The sequence below is a fragment of the Pristiophorus japonicus genome, chromosome 10 (genome assembly GCF_044704955.1).
Source record: "Pristiophorus japonicus isolate sPriJap1 chromosome 10, sPriJap1.hap1, whole genome shotgun sequence".
Lineage (NCBI taxonomy): Eukaryota > Metazoa > Chordata > Chondrichthyes > Pristiophoridae > Pristiophorus > Pristiophorus japonicus.
In genome coordinates, this window is record NC_091986.1 from 93,762,442 (window position 1) to 93,774,563 (window position 12,122).

The following is a 12,122-nucleotide window of genomic DNA, read 5'->3' on the forward strand; positions in this document are numbered from 1 at the left end:
ATGAAAAGGTGCCCCTATTGATGCATTTAATGATTGGTTTCTCAAAGCATGATACCAAGTACATTTTCCCTATCCAAAACTAACTTTTCAGACACCTTGTACATCTTCCTACATTTTTTTCTAGAGATTAATTGGGATTATAAAAAGCCCAGTCTCAAATTGACAAATTTACAGCACATATGTGGCTTCGCCCACCTTATTTCAACTCATCCCATCAAAATCCTTCTATCTCTCTCATATACTTGTATAGCTTCCCCTTAAATGCACCTATGAGTTAAACTTTACTTGATAAAAGGATTGGTAATTACAAATTTCAAGTTTTGTTGTTGGATGGCACAGGACTCAAACTTTGTCGAGCAGGTTATCTGCAGCTTTCGAGGAACATTTTGCTAAATATTTGTGCGAATGGTTTTTCTTTATGTATGCATGGCTGAACATTGAGGAAGTTCTGGAAACTGAAGGGAGTAGATTTTAGAGTAGAGAATGATTAGGGCTAGTGTCCAAGCAACAACTGTCCACATCCTTAGTTGTTCTCATACTATATATGAAGTAGTTTATTTCACATGAGCCAAGTAATAGTGCACAAAAAGTATGCTGCTCCAGTATAATGAAACCTTATAAACACCCAAAAATGGAAAAACAAGCACTCTTCACAACTTGTATCCCAAAATTAGTTTAAAAACTTGGTTGTTATGCACTGTGGGTTTAACGATAATGGGTGGGCGCAAAGATTAATAGCATCCTTATCCGTTCTCATATGAAAACTTTAAATCAAGGCAAAACAGCAATTCAAAAGATAAATGTAATCAGTTCAATTGCTCTCCATGAATGGAGCATACATCTAGGCAGAGATTATATACTTAGTAGCATTCTAGTTCTCAGGATTAGGATAAGAATGTTCTAACTGTTCCTTTGATGGTACCACGGCAGATTGGGCATTTCCTAAGGGAAGGTGCGCAGTCCGTACAAACCACCAAATGACCACACATTATAAACACAACCGAGACCTCTTTGTCCATACACACTTTACAAGTTCTTTCTTCCTGCAATCTTCGTAATTGCTCTTCCATGGTTAGGCCTAAAGAAAATAAGTTGTGATAGCTTAATGTTTGTAAAACTACTAGTGGTACAGTAACAATAAGCATTTTAATGATGATCAGGAATCCAGACTTGTGTGCCAATTCCATTCCAATACATATTAACAGGAAGCACAATGGGAGACAATTTTAGAAAGGACCTTGGGTTTCCCCCACCCCCAATCCATTACTTAGCACAGATGTTAGAATATATTTAAACATATAATTCAGTTTATGTTTACAATTAGTGTATAAATATAATTCTACTTAACAGGAGAGGAACTGAGTGAAAACAGAAAAAGAATAACTTACCCAACATATCTGATGCTGAATAAGGCAGGCTTTTTTGAACTGAAATTTAAAAACAGAGGAGACTATAATTATACATAAATAGCAACTACAAATCTGCACAGGTCAGTTGAAGACGCTTGCACTTATATAGCACCTTTTATAAAAGGTAGAAAGCACGAGTGAGGAGGAAATGGATGAGTTAAGAGGAATGATTGAAAGATTTGGTGTGTGTTTAAGATAGCTTTTAAAAGGCAGTAGGAGTTAGGGAGGAGATTCCAGGGAGGAAAATTGAGGTGGCTAAAGGCTCTGCAACAAAAGATATGTAGGGAGTTGGGATGAGTGTTGAGAACAATGGAGACTGCCAGATTCAGAGGACTGAAGTGTATTGGAGGAATTGAGAGGTAAGGTAGGGCAAGGAAATGGAGGGAACGGAGGACGAGAACAAGGAATTTAAAATCCAATACCTTGAGGGATAGGATTCCAGTGTAGGTCAGTTAGACTTAGTTAACCACAAACTAGGACAAGGAGTAGACCCATGAAAAGATCTTTAAAGAACTCAAAAGGGACTGTAACAAGCAGATAAGCCATTGCTGAAGATGCACCTGTTGCACTGAGTTAGGACTGAAACCACACAAGGCACTGTCATGGAGCTAAGCAATAGGATAACGGAGCACTGCAGGAACTTTTCATTTCACAAAAAGAGCAACAATTTTGAACAGTTATATGATATGATGAGTCTCAAATGACATCTTTGCTTTCCCTCTTGAATATTCTAAAGCATGCTGGGATAATATTCCAAGACCTTGCCAAGTCTGGGGGGGGGGGGGGGGGGGGGGGGAAGAAAGAGGAGGATGAGGAGGAAAGAGAAATACATCCCATTTAGGACCAATTGTACCCCCAATGTTCATATGTACTTATCACCATCAGTCATTAACAGGGAAACTAGGTGATTTGTTTCCCCGTCCTGGCCCAGGTTCATTGAAGCCACTTATGGCTTTCAAGATTTACCAGCTCATCACATTGGACAGATTCGCACACACATTTTCTTGGTACCATGACAGTGCAGTCATGGTACAGGAAGGCGTAAGGACAGATCATTTCATTGTGACTAGCTTAATTTTGTACGGGAGAAACTAACAATTCCGCCAAGGAGAAAACTGCCTCACATTGAACAATGTAAATCTTTTACTGCTAGCAAAAGGAGGCAAAGTGTAAGCTTTTTTAAAAAAAAACAAAACTGCTTACATACAAACTATTTTTGACTTGAAGCAATTCATTAGCACACAGCACGGTCATCAATAATTGAGCAATTATGCATGACAATATATCACCACTCGTGATCCAACAAAATAGGTGAATTTGAAGCAGAGTGGAAAGTGGTGGTGTGGGAGAAGAAAGGAATAGGTTCTGCTGATAGTGTGAGGGGGAGGATGGTGTGGAGCATAACCACCAGTGGGGTGGGGCAGATAGCCAGTTTCTGTACTGTACATAAAATCAAAAATTTAAAAAGCCACAATCCATTATCCCTTCCCCACATAACTAGACAAGTTTATAGTACAAAAGGAAGCCATTTAGCCCATTGTACCTGTGTAATAATAAAAACTAATCCCACTGCACTGCTCTTTTACTTGTTTCCACATAAAAGATGTAATGCTCTCTGCCTCAACCATTTCTCATCGTATACCCATCCCCATGAAGGCATTCTATTGAGATTGCAACCTCTCCAGGTGCATACGATGTGTGCGCCCGCCCTGCAAGTTCTGGGTTTGGGGGCGCAAAGCACATGCGCCTAAACCCGGCACTTACGATCTGTCAAAATGTCTTGACCGATCCAATACATCCCCGGGTGAAGGACCTTCACAGGCAGAGATTTGAGCTATTTGCCCAATTCTTGCCCAGCGAATGTCCTTCAAACTCTTAGGCTGGCAAAAGCAGGCGCAAGGCATGCTTTTACCAGCCTAAGTTTTAAAAGATAGAAAAATTAAATTTTATCACTAATTTTTATATTAAAACCTTGTCCATTAAGCCAAGTTTATTTTTAACCCCATTAAAACATTGTCAAAAAAATATTTTTTTTCCTAAAACATTTAATTTAATTCAATTTATTGTTTATGTTTTTGAGGGTAGTCTCATTGATAGTAACAGGAGCTCGTACAAACGGAATCAGTGAAAATTTTACATTGTGATGGTGGTCCAGGCCCATGTGATCCCAGGATGCACTTACGAACCTGGGATTTGTGGCCCTCTGCGCTGGGTTGCGCATCTAGGCCTCGGACCGGAAGTGTTTGTTCCTCCGGGACCACCAGATACTTTCTTAAGAAAAATTTTGGTTGGAGGTATCCACGGAAAGTCACCAACCGCAATTTGTGGCCCATTGTTAAAATGTAACCATATATGGGAAAAACAAATAAATCACACTTTTACAGCTTTACATCCCATCTGCAACAATTGCATCCTTTTCAAATAAATGTTCACATTAAGTACTGCAGTTGCTATGTACCAACGATCAGAATCAGCAAGGAAAAAAAAACTCAATGTAACTAGTAATGTTGTAGTGTAGTCTCCTCTGGAATTTAAAAAGGGAGAAAGAGTTAGACCGAGTAGCTACAGGCCAGTCAGCCTAACCTCAGTGATGGCAAAATTATTGGAAAAAATCCTGTGGTACAGGATAAATCTTCATTTGGAAAGACATGGATTAATCAAGGACAGTCAGCATGGATTTGTTAAAGGAGGTTGTGTTTGACTAACTTGATTGAATTTTGAGGAGGTGGTAACCAAGAAGGTCGATGAGGGCACTGCATACGATGTAGTGTATGTGAATTTTAGCAAAGGTTTTGATAAGGTCCCAAATGGCAGACTGGTCACGAAAGTAAAAGCCCATGGGATCCAGGGCAAAGTGGCAATTTGAATCCAAAATTGACAAAGGCAGGAAGCCAAGGGTAATGGTTGATAAGTTTTTGTGTGACTGGAAGGCTGTATCCAGTGGGGTTCTGCGGGGCTCAGTACTAGATCCCTTTTGTGGCATATATCAATGACTTGGACTTAAATGTTGGGGGTATGATTAAGAAGTTTGCAGAGGACACTAAAATATGCAGTGTGGTTGATAATGAAGAAGAAAACTGCAGGTCAGGTGGGCAGAACTGGCAAATGGAATTCAATTCGGATATGTATGAGGTAATGCATTTGGAGGGGTCTAACAAGGCAAGGGAATACACATTAAATGGTACAACACTGAAAAATGTAGAGGAACAAAGGGACCTTGGCGTGCAGGTCCACAGATCCCTAAAGGTAGCAGGCCAGATAGATAAGATGGTGAAGGCGGTATATGGAATACATGCCTTTATTCATCGAGGCATGGAATACAAGAGCAAGGACATTATGCTTGAACTGTAAAAAACACTGGTTAGGCCACAGCTAGAGTACTGTGTGCAGTTCTGGTCACCACATTACAGGAAAGATGTGATTGCACTGGAAAGGGCGCAGAGGAGATTTACAGGAATGTTGTCTGGACTGGAGAATTTTGCTATGAGGAACAATTGGAGATGCTGGGTCAGTTTCTTTGGAACAGAGGAGAGACCTGATTGAGGTGTATAAAATTATGAGGGGCCTGGATAGAGTGGATAGGAAGGACCCATTTCCCTTAGCAGAGGGATCAACAATCAGGGGGCATAGATTTAAAGTAATTGGGGGGGAGGTTTAGAGGAGATAGGGTGAAGAAATTTCCCCTCCCGATGGTGGTGGGGGTCTGAAATTCACTGCCTGAAAAGGGTGGTAGAGTCAGAAAGCCTCACCACATTTAAAAAAATACTTGGATGTGCATTTAAAGCGCCGTAACCTACAGAGTTATGGACCAAGAGCTGGAAAGTGGGATTAGGTTGAATAGCTCTTGGTCGGCCTCCTTCCGTGCTGTAAATTTCTATGATGCAAGGTTAAGATTAGTACTGGATGAAAAAGGCGTGTCTGGTTAGATTCACAGGATCGGTTTGAACTCTATGAAATACTCTAAATTTGAAATTTAAGTACTTAACTGGTTTCTAAGCTATCAGAGGGAATACAATTATCTTATGTAATTAAAAAAAAACTAATCACCTTCAAAAAATAAATTCTCAACGGTCATGTTGCTCAATGTCATTTAGTGTTACAATTGCTTTGATTTTCTAGCGTTTACGGTACAAGCTTAAAGCAAAGGGTAGCACAGGAGTAAGTTACAGGTACTCATTTTAAACCCACCCCCCTTCTAGTCTTAATTAATTCCTCTGCTATAAAGAATTATCTAGCCAATACTAGATTTTCTTCATCTTAGTCTGAAATATTGAGTTCCACATTAACAAATTAAGCTGCTCAAGAATGCCTCAGACCACCCCATAACAGATGTTAGAGCAACTCCTTGTAGTGGAGAACCAATTTCTATTACATCTATGGCCATCTTAAATAGAAGAATATGTTACTTAAATCAAACAAGTCTTTACCAAGTAAGATTTGCTCCCCTCCCCCACACCAACAAAAAAAAGCTGTACTGAAAAACTCTCCTAAAACAAAGCAGAAATAGCAAAATGAGTAAGACAACGATATTGGACGATCAAATATAGCATTTAAGGAGGTATTTCTTGAGATGAAAATGTAAAGCTCACTGCCACATGGAGTAGTTGAAGCAAATAATGCATTGAAGAGCAGACTTAATGCATAAATCAGGGGTATGGGAATAGAGGAATTGGGGGGGGGGGGGGGGGGGGCGGGGTGAGGGGGCACCGTGCTAAGAGTTAACTAGAGTGGGAGGAGGCTTATGTGGATTATAAACACTGACTTGGACCAGTTGGGCCAAATGTCCTGCTTCTGTTTAGAATCCTGTAGATTTTATGTAACAATGCAGCAGAGTCACTAAATAGAGGTAAGAGGACAGAAAAGGAAACGGTTTCTAGAAACGTTGGAAATTAATGAGGATCTAAAAATATTGAAGAGGGCGGTTTCCAGTTACTCAAATAGTGCCTGGGAATGCAGCAAGGAGTTCAAAAAAAAACACTAATGGGACTCGGTGTATCTAATGATGCACAATTGTTACATTACTCAGTTTATCAAGCAGCCAACGGTCAGAAGCTGTTCTGGATAATGTTTAATAATCCAGTTCAAAATAATTGTAAAAAGGAAATGTAAAAACAGCTTAGAAAGGGAAATTGGAACACAATAATGGGTTCAAGTCTAGAGTGAAAAATACTTAATGAACATTCTGGTCAAATCAAACCAATTAAAAAAGGGGAAGGAAAGTGGGCAAGAGGAAGGGGAAGAGGTACTTTTTGGTCAGACAAATTCACCGATCTGAATACTAAACAGCATCAGTTACGCAAATACGCTTCATGGTAACAACTTTATATAGCCAACGTCTTTGTAGTTTAAAACCTTAATTGCCAGGCAATACTGGAGCTGGTGAAAATATAAGCATAATTCTCTAAAGAACTGGACTATCTACCCATCTACTCAGCAGCAGAATGGGTGGGCATAGTTTGCAAGGAGAAAGCCAATGTGCCCTCATAGCATGGTTTGGAATGTCAGTTTTTAAACATTATTTAATACTTAAATTGACTGAAGTTATATGAAGAATTTAAAATGATTTATTTATAACTATGGTCATCATTTCTTGGCTGAATAAGAAGGGCTATTTTGGGAAGGAAAGAAAAAAAATGGTCTCAACTATTGATTTCCCATTCCTCCACATTCTAATTGAGCCAAGAAAAACATCAACATATAAATCTACTATGTTTCACACAAATTAAACCTACAGACACAATACAAGCCACTAATACACAAAAATCTTGCAATATTTGCAGGCAGTTTTCTATCACAATGAATGTCCTAGTTTAACATGGGATGGAAAAATAGTAAAACAAACTGGCACCAGGAATTACTTACCATATAGCTTTTCATGCAATTCAGGTTCATGTACCAGCAGGACATCTCTAAGCGCTTCAGCTGCTGCACTTCCTTTGCGAATTACCATATCAAGTAGCTCTCTGGCTTGTTCATTTGCCTGAGGTTTTTGTTTGATTGTTTCACTTTCCATTTTGTTAATTAAGGATCGCATTTCCAGATCTTCAAGTAAAGGTGCTATATTTGTCAAAGTCTGACTCAAAGCAACACAATTTTTCTTCAGTAACAATACATCTGAAAAGGGGAAAACAAATCTATTTCAGAATTTGCTAATTTTCCAATGCTTTCCCTTCCTCTTTCGAAAACCAAACTGAAGTAATTTACTGAAACACTCTCCACTTTCCAGTGACTTATTGCCAAACTGCAGCATGATGCAATGGATTTTTGCTACCTGCTTTGTACAGGAACTACACACCATGCAAAGAATCCACTCCTTTGGAGAAACAGGAAGCTTCTAACCAATGTTCCCGTTAAGTTGCACAAGCCGCTCACCAGCTTTACAAATGGAAATAACTGTGCATGCGCAAAAAAATTGAATGGGCCGCGCAGCCAATTAAAGGGCCAGCGCACCAAAAATTAGAGAACATTGCTTCGAACTACTAGAGATATTGGTGCCGAAATTCTGTTTTGGCCTTCCTGTGGGCATTTTAGAGAAAAAATACACACCTACCTTAAGCTGCTGAGGCCTCCTTCGACTGCGATTCGCAGCATGTGCACGTCGACGCATGCGCAGGCCTCGAGCTGGAGTCACATGGCTCTGGGCAGCCAATCAAGTAAAGTATCATAGAAATAGGAGTTCCACAGGGTCCTAAACCCCTATTACTATGATTGTGATGCAGCCCCAAACACCCAAAACACTAAAAAATTACCCTATTCATTTAAATTAGTTATTAATGTCTTAAAAATAATTTCCTGATTTTTTGAGTTTTTAAAAATAAACTTACCGTTGTGGGGAGGGTTTTTAAATGATATAAAAAATTAAAACATATTTTGTGTGTTTTTTTTTTTAAAAAACTTACGCCTGTAAAAATAGGCTGACAGGCGCAAGATTTGGGAGGACATTTGTAATCGTAAATATCGGAAATTTCCACTTACAAGTGTCCTCGCTCCAGAGATGCGGCGATCTGTCAAGCCAGAAACTTGACAGATCGGAAATGCCGGTTTCCAGCACATGCGCATTGCACGCTGGAAACCGGCATTTCCGATGCCTTTCCAGGTCCATAGGAACTCCATACAGACACAGGGAGGCCGGAATTTCAGGGCCAATATCAGATTTCTTTCCAAACTCCAGCAACAAGATAATAAGAATGCTTATGGAACGGAGAGCATATCTGTTGATTTTGTACCAACGCGAGTAACATTTTGAAGGAAAAAAAAAATTCTATCAAAGACAGGATTTCTAAATGCAATATAAGCTATGCACAGAAATGCTAGGTTATCAAATGCAAGTCTTGTGTCCCTCAATGTAATTTACTTTATATATACACAAAAGAATATTCACTCAATAGCAGAAGCATTAAAGGGACACTGTCCCAACATTTCTGGTAAGCTGCATGGCCGTGCCGCTATCTGCCAGTCCCATGCAGCCCGGGACCAGCTTTTCAAATGTGAAATTTTGCACATGTGTGAAACCTTGAATGGGCCACACACCCCCCAAAATGATTAAAGGGAACAATGCACTCTCCCATCATTAGTTTCATAATGTAAGGATACATCTTTACCAGACACTCTCCTCCACATGTGTACCAGGTTTTGTTTTGAACAACATCTAAATTCTCTGACAAACAGCACAGAGACAGAAGAAATTATACCAAAAGGCAACAGACAAATCAATCAGAAAGCTCCAAGTTGCATAGACGAGAAAGATAACTGAAAAGATAGGAAGGTTTGTAGATGAAATCTCAACTATAATCAAATGGACAGTTCATCATTTTTGGCAGGGCCCTTAAACTGTAAAAACAAGCATTTTATATAAAATGCTTGAAGGGGAATCGGGAGAAAGAGAAAGAAAGCAGATACTCCAAGCACAGAGGCAACTGGAGTAAGTATGTGTGTGTTCCCCCATGCCCCTTTTCCTCCAATTTATCTTTGTTCTGAACAAGGATCCTGACAAAAATTTCAGCATGTACTTTCAAACCGCAAAGGCTGATTGACCTGCTGTATATTTCCATCATGTTTTTGCTTTAGATTTCCAGTTGCTGTTCCACTTTTATTTAAATAGTATAGATTATTGGCTAAAAACAAAGGCCAGTTTTCTCAAGTAGCAAAAATGTTAATAGTTGCATCATGCTCAACCAAGCCAATCTTGCACCAAAAGGGTAACTTTGAAGGTATGAGGCGTGAATTAGCTAGGATTGATTGGCGAATGATACTTAAGGGGTTGACTGTGGATGGGCAATGGCAGACATTTAGAGGCCGCATGGATGAACTACAACAATTGTACATTCCTGTCTGTCGTAAAAATAAAAAAGGGAAGGTGGATCAACCGTGGTTTTCAAGGGAAATCAGGGATAGTATTAAAGCCAAGGAAGTGGCATACAAATTGGCCAGAAATAGCAGTGAACCCAGAGACTGGGAGAAATTTAGAACTCAGCAGAGGAGGACAAAGGGTTTGATTAGGGCAGGGAAAATGGAGTACGAGAAGAAGCTTGCAGGGAACATGAAGACGGATTGCAAAAGTTTCTATAGATATGTAAAGAGAAAAAGGTTAGTAAAGACAAATGTAGGTCCCCTGCAGTCAGAATCAGGGGAAGTCATAATGGGGAACAAAGAAATGGCGGACCAATTGAACAAGTACTTTGGTTCGGTATTCACTAAGGAGGACACTAACAACCTTCCGGATATAAGAGGGGTCAGAGGGTCTAGTAAGGAGGAGGAACTGAGGGAAATCCTTATTAGTCAGGAAATTGTGTTGGGGAAATTAATGGGATTGAAGGCCGATAAATCCCCAGGGCCTGATGGACTGCATCCCAGAGTACTTAAGGTGGCCTTGGAAATAGCAGATGCATTGAGAGTCATTTTCCAACATTCCATAGACTCTGGATCAGTTCCTATCGAGTGGAGGGTAGCCAATGTAACCCCACTTTTTAAAAAAAAGGAGGAGAGAAAACAGGGAATTATAGACCGGTAAGCCTGACATCGGTAGTGGGCAAGATGATGGAATCAATTATTAAGAATGTCATAGAAGCGCATTTGGAAAGAGGTGAGATGATAGGTCCAAGTCAGCATGGATTTGTGAAAGGGAAATCATGCTTGACAAATCTTCTAGAATTTTTTGAGGATGTTTCCAGTAGAGTGGACATGGGAGAACCAGTTGATGTGGTATATTTGGACTTTCAGAAGGCTTTCGACAAGGTCCCACACAAGAGATTAATGTGCAAAGTTAAAGCACATAGGATTGGGGGTAGTGTGCTGACATGGATTGAGAACTGGTTGGCAGACAGGAAGCAAAGAGTAGGAGCAAATGGGTACTTTTCAGAATGGCAGGCGGTGACTAGTGGGATACCGCAAGGTTCTGTGCTGGGGCCCCAGCTGTTTACACTGTACAGTAATGATTTAGACGAGGGGATTAAATGTAGTATCTCCAAATTTGCAGATGACACTAAGTTGGGTGGCAGTGTGAGCTGCGAGGAGGATGCTATGAGGCTGCAGAGCGACTTGGATAGGTTAGCAATCATTTTCCAACATTCCATTGACTCTGGATCAGTTCCTATCGAGTGGAGGGTAGCCAATGTAACCCCACTTTTTTAAAAAAAGGAGGGAGAGAAAACAGGGAATTATAGACCGGTAAGCCTGACATCGGTAGTGGGTAAGATGATGGAATCAATTATTAAGGATGTCATAGAAAATAGATTGGATAGTGGGCAAATGCATGGCAGATGAAGTATAATGTGGATAAATGTGAGGTTATCCACTTTGGTGGTAAAAACAGAGAGACAGACTATTATCTGAATGGTGACAGATTAGGAAAAGGGGAGGTGCAATGAGACCTGGGTGTCATGGTACATCAGTCATTGAAGGTTGGCATGCAGGTACAGCAGGCGGTTAAGAAAGCAAATGGCATGTTGCCCTTCATAGCGAGGGGATTTGAGTACAGGGGCAGGGAGGTGTTGCTACAGTTGTACAGGGCTTTGGTGAGGCCACACCTGGAGTATTGTGTACAGTTTTGGTCTCCTAACCTGAGGAAGGACATTCTTGCTATTGAGAGAGTGCAGCGAAGGTTCACCAGACTGATTCCCGGGATGGCGGGACTGACCCATCAAGAAAGACTGGATCAACTGGGCTTGTATTCACTGGAGTTCAGAAGAATGAGAGGGGACCTCATAGAAACGTTTAAAATTCTGATGGGTTTATGCAGGAAGAATGTTCCCAATGTTGGGGAAGTCCAGAACCAGGGTTCACAGTCTAAGGATAAGGGGTAAGCCATTTAGGACCGAGATGAGGAGGAACTTCACCCAGAGTGGTGAACCTGTGGAATTCTCTACCACAGAAAGTTGTTGAGGCCAATTCACTAAATATATTCAAAAAAGAGTTAGATGTAGTCCTTACTACTAAGGGGATCAAGGGGTATGGTGAGAAAGCAGGAATGGGGTACTGAAGTTGCATGTTCAGCCATGAACTCATTGAATGGCGGTGCAGGCTAGAAGGGCCGAATGGCCTACTCCTGCACCTATTTTCTATGTTTCTATGTTTCTAAAATAGTAACAGGTGCCTGATAGGTAAGTAAACTAGCTGACAACCCCCAAAAGAGGAAATCCAGTAAGTACTCGAATGCAGTACATCAAGAGTTAAATAGTTTGCGATGTTTAATCCTAACACTTGAAAACAATTGTT

General features: G+C 40.4%; 1 protein-coding gene across 4 annotated transcripts in view; it reads right to left on the minus strand.

The window, feature by feature from the left end:
- Nucleotides 1-527: 527 nt before the first annotated feature.
- The window catches only part of birc2 (baculoviral IAP repeat containing 2), a 44,077-nt gene continuing 32,482 nt past the window's right edge, over nt 528-12,122 (minus strand). For all 4 annotated transcript variants that reach the window (XM_070891903.1, XM_070891900.1, XM_070891901.1 and 1 more), the window contains 3 exons: nt 7,272-7,523; nt 1,389-1,427; nt 528-1,078 (listed from right to left, as the gene is read on the minus strand). In XM_070891903.1, the coding sequence (XP_070748004.1) occupies nt 885-1,078; nt 1,389-1,427; nt 7,272-7,523 (485 nt within the window). In that variant the 3' untranslated portion in view covers nt 528-884. The remainder of the gene's footprint in view (nt 1,079-1,388; nt 1,428-7,271; nt 7,524-12,122) is intronic.